Raw genomic sequence first — 13,091 nt, forward strand, 5'->3', positions numbered from 1 at the left:
CGACTTGAATCTGCTTCTGTTTGACTAGAGTTGTTTCGCTTTTTAACCACTAAACCCGTTCCAACTTTGGTTTCTCGGTGATTCCTTACACAAAACTCACCACTTGCAAATCATATGATTTCAGTTGTCCAACATTATCAGTTTATTCATGATCTTAATTCAAGAAACCGGCCTTGCTGGCGCAATCGGTAGCGCGTGTGACTCTTAATCACAAGGTTGGGGGTTCGAGCCCCCCGCAGGGCTTTCTTTTTCACATATTTTTTGCTTGGTCAGCATACTAGCTATTCGAATGTCACTAATATACAGTAACATTTTAACCCTACACGTACCTTTTTGGTACCAGTGAATTTGATTAGATTATCTGTATATAAAATGATTCTATATTACCAGCAATTAATGTGGCCTCACAGTTTTATTGACTCAACATTAGAACTGAGCTGCATCATGCAATTATAATGAAAACATTAGATTCATATAATAAGTATAGATTGATATTCTGAGACGCCAGGCATTATTGATACATGTTTTGAATTAGTTTATTTTATCTTTATTATTTTTTTGAGTTGATTGTTATAGTTTGAGGAATGGTTAGCTAGCATATGTGTGGTGTCCTAAGTTTTTTTTTTTTTTTTTGGAATTGAGATTCTTTCCGTCTATGTCTTTGGTTTAGTTGGTATGAGGTATACAGTTGCTTTTGTATTATTTGGCTAATTTCCATTCCTCACTCTTGAATCAAGGGCGAGAACTAATGCGGTACGGTTTGGAATGTAAACCTGGATGAAATTGTTTCTTTCGTTCCATTTCAAATCAGTAGTAAAATACTTGGATTGGGACTCATCGATACGATCCCAGCCACCGTATTCATGCTTGTCTGAGTTCAATACGATACGGTAGCAACCTGGCTCATTAACTCCAATACGATAATCTGTGAAGGATTCTGTCGGATGGAAATTGAAGATGAACAAGAGTCCATTTCTTTCGAATGCGATGACCTTGTCAACTTCGTGTTTCAAAGAGACATACGCTTGTGGTGTATTCAACCATTTATAATTCTTTTCAGTAGTTTGCATAGCCTTATCAAACTGATACAAGTATTGGTATCTCAACAAAGGGTCATCCACCAAGTTGAACTGCCTTCTAGCATAATGGTAACTATCGCCGTTGTTAACGTTAGGGAAATCCAACCATTCAGGGTGACCAAACTCGTTACCTTCAAAGTTCAAATAAGCTTCACCACCTAAAGAGTGGGTAATTAGTCTAATAAGCTTGTGCAAAGCAATACCACGGTCAACAACTGGCGTGGACTCTTTCAAAATTGTCATATCGGTATACATGGCCGCATCCATCAACCAGAATGCCAAGGTCTTATCACCAACCAAAGCCTGATCATGAGATTCCGTATATGCGACAACCTTTTCACGGTGCCTTCTATTTACCAAGGTGTGAACAATATGACCCATTTCCCAGTCCTCGTCTCTGCTTTCTTTCAAAAGTTTGATCCACATATCAGGTAACGCCATTGCTAGACGGTAATCAAAACCAGCGCCTCCCAGATGACGTGGCATACAAAGAGTCGGATACCCTGAAACGTCTTCTGCAATGGTGATTCCGTTGTCTGGTAACAATTCTCTGACAAGGTCATTAGCTAACATCAAGTATGCCAAGGCCTCATGATCAACAAAAGATCTTTCACTAGATAAGTACTCATTGTAATCACCACTGAAGGCACCACCTTCACCAACACCATGATGCAAGTATAGCATTGATGTTACACCATCGAATCTGAACCCGTCAAATTGATACACATCAATGTAAAATGCTAGATTAGCAAGTAGGAATCTTTGTACTTCAAAATGCCCATAGTTAAATAGCCTAGAATCCCATAAAGGATGTTCACCACGAGAAGATGCCAAAGAATGGAAATATTGATGATCGGATCCGTCGAATTGGTTTAGGCCATCAGTAACATTTTTAGAAGCATGAGAATGAACCACATCCAAGAGCACTAGAATTCCCATTCCATGAGCAGTATCGACCAACTCTTTCAACTCGTCAGGCGTACCAAAACGGGAAGAAGCGGCAAAGAAATTGGTCACCTGGTAACCGAAAGAAGCATAGTATGCGTGTTCCATAATAGCCATTAATTGAATGGCATCGTACCCTAAATCCTTAATACGAGGTAAAACGTTTTGGGTAAACTCCTTATAAGAACCAACTTTAGGTTCTGGAGTAGAGATACCTACGTGCGCCTCGTAGATACGCAACGAATCAGTGTCTCTCATGAATCCTGGTCTCTTGTTTTTAAAAGAGTAGTGAACTGGAGGATTCCAGAACCTGGCCTCATAGGAGGGGCCCCACTGCTTCGCGGTTTCTTTATCTGGTTGCGTAGCCCTTGTAATCCATGCTGGCAATCTATAGATCCTAGAACCATCAGCTAACTGGAAGCATACCTTCACCTTAGAATCATGTGGAATTCCATATTGTTTATTCCCACTATCATCAACGACAGGTGGCACAACAGTGGTAAAAATGCCATACTCATCTCTTTGCATTTCATTAGCATTTTCATTCCATGAGTTGAATTCACCTATTAAAAAGGCTCGCACGGCGTTGGGAGCCCATTCTTTATAACGAATCTCAAGACTACCAGGATCTGCATGCAACCCAAAACTCTTATAAGCATCACGAGCAAATTGAGCCAAAGTGGTATCTCTGCCTTCTGAATTCGTACTGTGTTCAATCTTATATCTCCACTCATCTGCCAAGTACCTTCTCTCAGAGAGAACCTTAGCAAAAGGAGTTAACCAAGAGTCAATTTCAACAACGCCTCTGACATTCTCAGGAATATCGTTATTATCACCAGTCATATTTTACTTACGATCTTAACTTCTGGAGAACCTCTAAAAACCACGTTTAACCTTCTAAAACGAAAAGGGTCCCTTTAGATTTATCTGAATAACGTCACAGTACAATATAGATGAATATTAGTAGGATAACAATTACTTGTTAAAGGTATTTATTTGGAGAGAGAGCAACAAAACTGAATATTTATACATCCTAACAAGATAGGAGTGGTTGGTAGACAGTTTCAAACGTTGTTATCACTTACCTATTTACATACTAATTGGTACCATTTTCGCCCCTTCAAAGTTTCAAAAAAATGTCCTGACTATGGGAAAATTGCGGGGAACCACGTGACTCACACGAGTTATTCCATTTGCGGCACACAGTTGCAACTGGTGATTCCAGCATCCAGACGTTAACCGTATAACTGGAGGATATAGGTCCTCTCTCATGGCTTTAATTTCTCAGTTTTCAGTTGAATATACATGTATATATTACTTGAAATGGTATTATGTCCAAGGTTTTGTCCCTCAGTTTCTTTTATTGGAAGTTCAGGTTTAGATATCAATAGTTGGAGTGAATGCAGTATATGCTAGTTTTGATGGATGAAGTGGATATGAGCATTAACTTTTAACTTTCAAATTTCAATCGTCGTCGTCACTGACTTCTATATCACTTAGTTCCATACTATCGTTATCGTCATGTGCTTGCTCGTCGTCTGATTCGTCCATATCCGCATCCTCATCCTCATCATCTGTATCATCGGAACTGTTCCATTTCCCAAACTGCTGTATGTATTTTTCCTTGGTAGCGTATTTGTTGATGTATTCATGTATCTTTTGTTCATACATATCTTTATCCTTCAGTTGCAACGTTGCTGCTTCGTTATTCAAAGGGTCCGACCCATTTGGCTCCTTCAACAACCCTGGGATCATCCATTCCACGATGTTTAAAAGGTCGTATAGCGGAGACCACGTAGAGTTGATCACGTCCAAACAGATCGACCCGGATGCAGCATCGATGTTCGGATGGAATATCTTGTTGACAAACCCTATACTGGGCGATTTGTAAGGATAGTTGTCAGGTAACTCAACGTGTAACCTCCACACCCCCTTTTCATACGGTGTATCCTTGGGACCATGAAATTTTATATGGAACTCTTGCATCTTATCTTCAACCAACTCAACGTCATGATCACTCATCAAAAGTTTCATGACGTCCGTTTCGATCCTCCTTTTTGAATTAGAACTGATTTCAAAAATGTAAACTTGTCGTTTATACACAAGTATATCGTGTAACGAGCCATTCAAGATTATAGTTAGTATTCTGAACAGATCATTCAAACTTTAGTCATAAAAGATACTGAGACACAGCATCTTAAAAAAAAGAAAAAACTCCATTTCAACGAACATACCTCATCTTTAATTAATAAGCTTGACCGTAGCGTGCCTATCGAATACAATAACGCGATATCAGCACCAAACGATTCTATTATCGTTGTCTTAACGCCTGGAACAGCAAAAGATGATGAGTGCTTTCCTTGTTGAAGGGGTTAGCAACTTAAAAGGATCTTTTTGAAGTTCACTTTCCACAATTTTCAAATTCAATGATGGCAGAAGACAGGAAGTCACGTGACAGGAAGAGCAAAAAAAATAGAATACAATGCACAAAAGAGAACCTCTCGGAATTGGGCAGCTTGTATCATAGCATCCCCGTCTTATTAATCTGATTCTGATTTCAAAGTCTCAACTTCTTGTTGTACCGATTGAAGCCTTTTCCTCAGAGAAGCCAGTTTCTTTTCGCGGTCTTCTGACGAACCAAGAAACAATTCGGTTCTGCTACTGTCGTCCAACAAGTTGAAAAGCTCCACCATATTAGCTCTTCTAGACAATAGGTCTTCTGCTGTGATTGTCTTGAGATTGACTTTCAAATCTTGTGGTTGTTCGGTTCCTTGCGTGGTGGTCATTGCGAAATACGATAATACTTTGATAAAACACTGACAAGATGTCGAAAATAACCAGAAGACACAATGGTTGCAGCTAATACGAGTAAAGCTTTCTGAAATGATATCAATTCCAGCGGATACTGAGTCGTTGATACTGAGTCGTTGATACTGAGTTGCTTAGTGAGAAAGAACGAGGATTTCAACGAGCATCTGAACAGATGTAGATGTTTATATCTGTTTAAAACTAGAGATTTCCCATTAAAAAAAAAAAATACGTAAAAGTATATGAAATGAGTTTAGTGCAGAGATTGAAATCTGGCAAACTACCTCAAAGATGAGAAACTGGGCAACGGCAACGCATCAACCAGTTATCATTATCACTCGCATAATTTACATTAATGACAGATTTATCTAACGTACACTTACACGATTTACTGAGCGAAACTTTGTACATAAACTTGGATCAGAAACGATCTTTGACCGGGAAGCTCATCGCTATTGATTGCAAAGCAAACCTTCTACTGGATGAAGTGGTCGAAAATAATGACGGCCATGTACGGAAGATGGGTTTAGTAAGTGTACCATTTGTTTCTGTACGGTCCGTAAAAGTTAGAAGGGAACTGGTCGACACTATCAATGCTCTGAAATTGAATATTTCTTCCCAATACGTATGATAATACAAATTAAAATAAAAAACTGATCTAACTGTTCCCAATAGGTACCTACAGACTTAATATTTCATTGGTTGAAGAGAGTTCAATATTTCACTGTGGCCCTGCTTCAGTTCATAAGTGGATAAATAATATAATAATCTATCTGCAAAAGTCGTTTTATTCCAGTGCATTCCATTGTGAGATGGTACACCGATCTGTTCGATGGCACAACCTGCAGCAATATTGCCACATATACTGGCAATTGAAATGTCTTTACACATGGCGTATGCGAATGCAAATGCTCCAAGGAAAGTATTTCCGCCTCCTGTTGGATCAATGACACATTCTGGAGTCTTGTAATGGTATGCTGGGAAATGGATAATGTCATCGTTTGATGGATTTTTATTGCAAATTAAGGCCAATGACCCTTTTTTACCACATCTGAGGACACAAATGTTACCAGGTTTAATCAATGCTGCTAATTTCAATAATATTGTGCTGCAATCCGAAAGTTCAGTTGGCTCTGTTTCACCCAGCATCCTAGCGCCTTCTTCCGCATTTGGCGAAAAGATGAAATGGTATGGTCCGTTGAGCAACTTCTTAATCCCTTCGAGGTGCTCAACGTTACACAAATCTGGTATTGGTTCCCATATAAACGTTTGACCTGTTTTCAGAGTTCCCTCAAATGACAACTCTTCGGCAAGCTTATCCAGAATATCGGCCACTCTATCAGCAGAACATAGCAAATGATAGCATGAAACTCTTTGTACTGCTTTGACACCGAACGACTCGCACCAGTCAGAAACATCTATTCTTTTCTTTGGCGCTAGATATTTGAATGATCTAAAATCATTCGGACCATATACGTTATAACCTCTTGTAGTTAATCTTTCATTGTCATCTCGAAACACACAACCCGTGTCCCAAGATTCGATAGTCTCCGTCAGTTGCTTAGGGAAATCCATTCCACGATCAACAATCCATAGCAGTTCCTTGCGCAGAGATAGGTCAGTACAGCATATTGATGCGCCTAACATGGCATACGTCCCACCTCCACCTAGTACGTCGTAATAGTGCGATGACGCCGTCTCGATCTCATCGATGATAAGCATCCCATTGGTAGTAAGAAGACCCATATTGGCAATGACTGCTTAATTCCGTTTACACCTGAAAATTATAGTGATGGGCGGTAGGTCTCATTATACTGCAGTTGACCATGTATATTTCTTATCAGAGTTCTTTATAACTTCGAAATAAATTCTTTGATAATGTTTCGTTCTTATCTCTGAGCATCAACACCTGACTAGTAAGAACCGGGCAATTATTGCATCATTGAAGACGAATCTATGTCTATGGAAAACAGATAGTAACAAAGATAGCATTGGAATATGTTGTAATGCTGGTAGGGAAGAAGTAGGTTTAAAAAGATGGACCTCTATTGACAACTCTCTACTCAAATATAGATGGAACGAGAATTAATAACAAACATCGTTAATTTGTTAGCGCCGTGGCGCAGTGGAAGCGCGCAGGGCTCATAACCCTGATGTCCTCGGATCGAAACCGAGCGGCGCTATTATTACTTTTTAGTTTTTTATCATCAATCAAACAGATAAAGGTCTTGTATGCCAAAGGAAACTATCAAACGCTACATAAACGACCACACCCTATAACGTGAATTTGTCGTTGTGCGTTGCCATGTCCCAAAGGAGTTTTCTTATTTGAAACATACATTATTAGATTAAATTATGATTATACAATGCATAAGTGTTACCTTATAATTATTAAATACAGCGGGATCTTTCTCTCTGAAATATCAATGGATCAGCGAAAAGTACATGTATGCTATCTCTAATTCATTCTTCTAAACTTTCTTTTAAGGGCAGGTCTTGTTACGTGTTTGACTTGGAATATGTAGAAGTAGCCTGGGGAATATAAAATAAATGAAAATGATACCAATGGTATTTTGTGGATACAATATGATCAATAAAGTGAAAGTAGGAAAGAAAAATTACACTTAATATCGTTTCAATAGAGTGAAGACAATAGAGTCAAAGTACCAATAAACTCAGGCGTTAGACATAATATGAGGCGGGTCTAGCAAACATTAATGTGATAAACAACAATAAAGAAAAAAACAGAAGAGGAATGGACTACAGGATAGTGAACAATGCAAAATGGGGAGGACTTTAAAAGACAAACAAAACAAAATAGAAAGAAAAGAAATATGGCAGATGGGAAAAGAGAATTGAAAATATTCTTCACTGTCCCAGGTCAAAAGAGCCAGCTTGTAATTAATTTTTATAATTTTTAATTTTTTAATATTTTTTTTCTTGTAGAAATAATTTCTTGTGTTTTTAATTTTTGGAGCTGTTAAGAATCTATCATATCATACTAAGAATTGAATAATTTGTTGAGTAATGTTGTACAACTCGAAAGAAGCATCTTCCTTTTCACTAGACTGCTTGTTAGATCTCCCATTGCCTTCTATATTGTTCGAATTTCCATTGTGATCAATGTTGGTATCTTGTCCATCTTGCATGTATTCCCTAGCCACAGCGTAGTTTTCATCAGCGATTTTCTTGACCCCGTTGACGAGTTTTTGATCTTCTTTAATTAACTTGTAAATGGTTTCGTTGTGACATTCAAATAGTTGTAAAATGGTCCATAGAGCAATATGTTCATAGGTAGGGAAGTCACTAGACAAGAATCTGATCAAGAAACCCTTGATACCATCGTTTGGTTGACCCCAGTACTCCAATATTTTCTCTAAATTGCTGACCCTAGAGATCAAGTTTGCTACAGCAGCAGCAGAGTTACCAGAGATCTCTTGGTCCTGGGACATTGTCATTGGGATCAAAACTTTTAGTACGTCTTGTTGCAAAAGATCATATTTAGTATTATCTGAAAGTGCCAAGATAGCAAAGCAAGCACTAATTTCACTTTGAACGCTGATGGGACATGTCAAGGCAAGTTGCTTGAATTTTTCAATTACACCAGATTGGAAGAACTCTGCTCTATTTTTTTCAGATGAAGCAGCCAAGTTTCTTAAAGTTGAAACAGCATGACATTGAATTTCTTCTGATTCTTGGTAATCAAGCAATTTTACTAAAGGTGGTAGAAATCCGGCATCTACAATTAGACCTTCGTTTAATGGATGGATGGAAATATTTCTGATACATGCGACGCTGGCCAAGACTAATGGTAAAGAATCCGACTGAATCAATTGAACCAAGTCTGGTAATCCACCAGCTCTAACAATCTCCAATTGGTAGTTGGTATCTGAAGCTAAGTTTCTCAAGGCCAAAGTAGCTTGACATTTCACACGAGGTGAAGTAGAGTTCATCAAAGATACAAGCTTGGTGACCAGTTTTGGTGCATGCTTTGAAAGGTATCTTCTATTGGACTCATCGACAGCAATGTTTGACAAAGCTGTCGTACAGTAATATTGAACGTCAGCGTCCATGCTGGAGAGTAAAGAGACAAGAACTGGGACTGCACCAGCATCGACCAATTCCTTTCTGTTTTCTCCAGAGTGAGTCATATTTAACAAAGCTCCAGTAGCATTTCTTTGAACTCTGATATTTGAAGATCTAGCCAACTTTGTTAATGGTACCAAGGCACCCGATTGGGCAATTTCAATCTTATTGTCATCTTGAGTGGCCAAGTTGGTAATACACCCGACAGCATTACACTGCACTTCCACGTTATCAGATTTCATTTGCTCAATCAAGGGTTCCAATCCACCCATTTCCACAATCAACAACTTATTTTCATTGTTAACAGCCAAATTACCCAACGCAGCACACGATGCAATCCTAATTTGTGGATCTGGGTTGGTCAATAGCATTAATATCGGCTCCAAAACGTCTCTGCTTACCGGACTAACATACTTCTCAGTAATCTCTGCAAACGCCAATGCAGCACTTCTTTGTAAATTCAAATTATCAGAATAAACCAACGTTGTTAAAGCCCGTAACGGTTTCCCCGAATAGAAATCGTATTGGTCCTTATTTTCTAAAAACTCCAACAACGACGTCACTGCTTCCCTTTCATTTTCTGCAATGGGCAACCCTGTCGAATCCTCGAGAGAACTTTCACCTCTCAAACAACTACAGCATAACCCCATAGCCTTGTATTGTAATATTTATCTTCCTTTTACAGTTATAGTAATTTTCTTTTTTTCTTTTCTCTTCCCTGTCTCAAACTTTCTTTAATATGTTCGTTTAATTCAGTTTATTAATCCTCGAAACGTTAAGAGACAAAACAAAACAGACTAAACTCTACACTCACGAAACACAGCTAACTTTAAATGTCACGTTCAACAACCCAACTGCACTTCTTGTCTCTGCTTTATTTATTCGTTTCCTCTTATAATTCCGTTCTCTCAATTTTGCACACAAAACCGGATACACACAGAACACTCACAAGCGCGCGCGTCTCTCTCTCTCTCTCTCTCTATATCTCAAATCTTTTTCAACCTGACTAACCCTGTGCAAACACAAAAATAACCAGTACAGAAGCCGCTCGCAATAACACAGCAGTCACTGTATACAGACCTCTGTCTCTCACCTGTCTTATTGTTGTTGTTGTTTCTGTCTGTTTGTTTTCTGTGTTTCTGTAATTAAAGATTTTTTTCTTTAGTTCCTTTCTTTGGAAAACTGCCTTTTCGCCCCCTTTGCGCGAGTAAAGAGAAATTCCCATTTCCATTGGAATGCACTGAAAAACGCGGCTCGTAGAGAGTGATGGACGTTGGGATGGACGCTGGCATCGGTATATGCTTGACCAGCTCATGGCAAGGACCATCCTCCGGATGGTCCTGGCCCATTTCATTGGACTATTAGATCTTGGTATCGTCTCTATTACAATTACTATATATTACACATCTATCTTTACAGATATAAGTCAAATCATTTTAGTTCTTGAGTACCCGAGAAACCCGGGTATATGTCCAATTTGTAGAACTTTCTTAGGTTAGGTTTCAAGAGGTACGTTTGTTGTGGGACACCTGTATCGTAGACGTATGTGTTTCTCCAGTCAGGTAAGATTTGTGTCAATTTAGGTAGACAATGCAATGGCCAGCCAGTGGATAGGATGGTAGTTGGATGAACGAAATCGGATTCGATAACGTCACCTGACGATGGGTCTATATGTGCTGGACAATCGAAAGAGATGACTTCAAGGCAAGCAGAGACGGTTTCGTGTGAGTTGATCCACTTGATGTATTGCGCGATGTTGTCGTTTGAATCAGGGGAGAAATCGAGGTCTGATACAGTATCGTCGAAACCTTGTAGGGCGTCAATGATGATGGATGGTGGTTCATTTTGTAAGAGTTCCTTCAATTTAGCCAAAGAGTCAGGGAAATGCACGTTGTTTAAAGTCTTAATTTTGTTTATTTGTTCTGTAGAGATGTCATCGTCGAAACTTTCACGTTCGTTGATGAATGGATTCACGATGATGCATCTGATATCCTTGATGTAGAGTAGACATCTCAATGCGGAGATACAACGTGATCCACTCCTTCCACCAGATACGAATGCAACAACGGTGGGGACTGCGTCACTATCGGAAGTAGCAGGAGGGGTGTACGATTTCAACATGTTTCTCAACAACCTTGAAATGTGTATTCCTGAGTGTTCTAATGAAGTCTTCAATGGAAGCATGAATTTTTCGTCTGCGATTTTTTCCATCTCCAACAACTGAATTGGTGTTGCCAATGGCACTTTGATCTTGTTTTTACTACCACAAGTGAAAGTCTTACGTTGGTTAGCTAGACTGGCTGCTATCGAGTCGTTTCTTAACAGATGAGTGATGTTGATGGACTCAGTGATCTTGTCCGAATCACTAGTAGTCTCCTTGACATTCCCCGCGGTGACCATTTCGTTATGTGGGATTTTAGTCTCGTCCTTTGGAATTTCAACGTTCTGGAAATCCTTGAATGCATCCTTCTTGTTGAACCTTTGCAAATTACCTTGGAAGTCAAAATCTGATGACATTTCCGTATCCCAAATCTCATCTGCTTTCTCCGTAAACCTATCTCTTTCTTTACCCTTCTCCTTCTCCTTCTCCTGTTTACCATTACCATTACCATTACCATTCCCGTTGTTCATCTTAACATTAGCATTTGGTGGTAACTTCAACACCTTCAAATCATACAATTTATCTGCTTTAATCTTAAAAACTGGCGAAACACCACCATCTTGGAAAACAGCATCAGTCAATGTCAAAGACTTGGGGCTCACCTGTTTCAGCGTACCTGTGATACGTTTGCCGTCCTTCAATTCGATCTCAATTTGATAACCCTTGAAATTCAACATAGTGACTTGTTCTATAAACTTATAGCTTCTAAATTTCTATCTCTCTCTCTTTCTTTCAAGCAACCAAAGGTTTTTGGACAATCACTAGTATATCGTTCACAAATAAAATTATAGCAACTTTGTATAAGCCTATTGACAGCGAAGAACAGTCGGATCTCTCAGAATTTAGAGCTATATCTATTAGATGTTTAACGTTTGATTCGACACTTTTCATGCCTTCATACTTTTCAATATTTTTTTTTTACAAAAACTTCAAATTATAAAAAATGTGATACATCATCCATCACTTCTGGACAGAACGCTCCGACATAGACATGTATATTTTGATTTCTAGACCTATAAGTATATCAGGGATCATTTGTTTTGGGCAAGGTATATCAGTGCTATAACCGTTAAAGCTTTCTTGTTTGGATTTACTGGTTTCGGCTCGTTTTTTCCTCTTTGTTACAACTTTCCATTTAGCTTTTTGAGTGTTTTCCGATCTGGTAAGCGACTTTTGAATCGATACAGTAGGGATTTTTTAGGAAATATGTCAGTCAGGGATAGAAAGATTATTGTCTTGGGGTCGCGGAATGTCGGCAAGACAACTTTATTGGTACAACTTACAGAGTCTCATTTTGTCGAATCGTATTATCCAACGATCGAGAATCAGTTCATACATGAATTCGTATTAAAGAAACCCAACGGAACCGAGTTAAAATTTAACCTAGATATCGTGGATACGTCAGGACAAGATGAATTCTCTATGATCAATGCCAAGTCTATGCTTGGTGTTGCAGGGTGTATCTTGATGTACAGCGTTGCGAATAGACATAGTTTTGAGATAGTTGAGTTGATCAGAGACAAAATGTTAGATATGCTTGGATTATTGGAGCTACCCATGGTTCTAGTTGGGAATAAGATCGATCTTGATAGGCAAGTAAGTTATAAAGAGGGTGAAGAGTTGGCTAAACGGTTAAAATGCGGATTTGTGGAAATCTGTGTAAAGCAAGGTTCTGGTATCGAGATGCCGTTCAAGACGCTAATACAGAAGATCGAAGGGTATGAAGACGGTAATACTAAGGCTGATCAGGGCCAGTCAGAGGGCTGCAGTATTATGTAGTACGCTAGCATAGCTTCATTAAAGAAATCAGATAAAAAACGACGGAAAACTCATTAAAGGGCTAATGACTTATATTCTTTTGTATTTCTTTTCATTAAGATTTATCACAACAACGGTGTACCTAAAATTAGGAATACTGACGATTCTTGCTTCGAAGTTGTTAAATACTGTATATGAGCGTACATGTATATAGTCTGGCAACGGATTTAACTAGAGGATACGGGAACTGTGAA

The 13,091-nt window shown here is 38.8% G+C and overlaps 8 protein-coding genes and 2 non-coding genes across 10 annotated transcripts; 4 read left to right on the plus strand and 6 right to left on the minus strand.

Moving 5' to 3' along the window:
• The first annotated feature begins 170 nt into the window (after positions 1 to 170).
• On the plus strand, positions 171 to 243 carry KLLA0_A11154r. Its single transcript has one exon. It is a non-coding gene; the product is annotated as a tRNA-Lys (tRNA).
• A 464-nt stretch (positions 244 to 707) lies between these two features.
• On the minus strand, positions 708 to 2,867 carry GLC3 (1,4-alpha-glucan branching enzyme; the record flags this gene model as incomplete). The annotated part of the gene is made up of 1 exon (XM_451486.1): positions 708 to 2,867. One exon carries the CDS (start codon positions 2,865 to 2,867, stop codon positions 708 to 710), a length of 2,160 nt encoding a protein of 719 aa, XP_451486.1.
• Positions 2,868 to 3,488: 621 nt separating this feature from the next.
• On the minus strand, positions 3,489 to 4,263 carry UBC8 (E2 ubiquitin-conjugating protein UBC8; the record flags this gene model as incomplete). The annotated part of the gene is made up of 2 exons (XM_451487.1): positions 3,489 to 4,092; positions 4,259 to 4,263. 2 exons carry the CDS (start codon positions 4,261 to 4,263, stop codon positions 3,489 to 3,491), a joined length of 609 nt encoding a protein of 202 aa, XP_451487.1.
• A 301-nt stretch (positions 4,264 to 4,564) lies between these two features.
• HTL1 (Htl1p) lies at positions 4,565 to 4,810 on the minus strand (the record flags this gene model as incomplete). The annotated part of the gene is made up of 1 exon (XM_002999304.1): positions 4,565 to 4,810. One exon carries the CDS (start codon positions 4,808 to 4,810, stop codon positions 4,565 to 4,567), a length of 246 nt encoding a protein of 81 aa, XP_002999350.1.
• Positions 4,811 to 5,187: 377 nt separating this feature from the next.
• On the plus strand, positions 5,188 to 5,463 carry MAK31 (Mak31p; the record flags this gene model as incomplete). Its single annotated transcript, XM_451488.1, has 1 exon — positions 5,188 to 5,463. One exon carries the CDS (start codon positions 5,188 to 5,190, stop codon positions 5,461 to 5,463), a length of 276 nt encoding a protein of 91 aa, XP_451488.1.
• Positions 5,464 to 5,519: 56 nt separating this feature from the next.
• MAK32 (Mak32p) lies at positions 5,520 to 6,578 on the minus strand (the record flags this gene model as incomplete). The annotated part of the gene is made up of 1 exon (XM_451489.1): positions 5,520 to 6,578. One exon carries the CDS (start codon positions 6,576 to 6,578, stop codon positions 5,520 to 5,522), a length of 1,059 nt encoding a protein of 352 aa, XP_451489.1.
• Positions 6,579 to 6,943: 365 nt separating this feature from the next.
• Positions 6,944 to 7,015, plus strand: KLLA0_A11264r. The gene has a single exon. It is a non-coding gene; the product is annotated as a tRNA-Met (tRNA).
• Positions 7,016 to 7,828: 813 nt separating this feature from the next.
• VAC8 (protein anchor VAC8) lies at positions 7,829 to 9,568 on the minus strand (the record flags this gene model as incomplete). The annotated part of the gene is made up of 1 exon (XM_451490.1): positions 7,829 to 9,568. One exon carries the CDS (start codon positions 9,566 to 9,568, stop codon positions 7,829 to 7,831), a length of 1,740 nt encoding a protein of 579 aa, XP_451490.1.
• A 781-nt stretch (positions 9,569 to 10,349) lies between these two features.
• EDC3 (Edc3p) lies at positions 10,350 to 11,756 on the minus strand (the record flags this gene model as incomplete). Its single annotated transcript, XM_451491.1, has 1 exon — positions 10,350 to 11,756. One exon carries the CDS (start codon positions 11,754 to 11,756, stop codon positions 10,350 to 10,352), a length of 1,407 nt encoding a protein of 468 aa, XP_451491.1.
• A 529-nt stretch (positions 11,757 to 12,285) lies between these two features.
• On the plus strand, positions 12,286 to 12,858 carry RHB1 (putative GTPase RHB1; the record flags this gene model as incomplete). The annotated part of the gene is made up of 1 exon (XM_451492.1): positions 12,286 to 12,858. One exon carries the CDS (start codon positions 12,286 to 12,288, stop codon positions 12,856 to 12,858), a length of 573 nt encoding a protein of 190 aa, XP_451492.1.
• Between the last annotated feature and the right edge of the window lie 233 nt (positions 12,859 to 13,091).

Source organism: Kluyveromyces lactis (assembly GCF_000002515.2).
Source record: "Kluyveromyces lactis strain NRRL Y-1140 chromosome A complete sequence".
Taxonomy (NCBI): Eukaryota; Fungi; Ascomycota; class Saccharomycetes; order Saccharomycetales; family Saccharomycetaceae; genus Kluyveromyces; species Kluyveromyces lactis.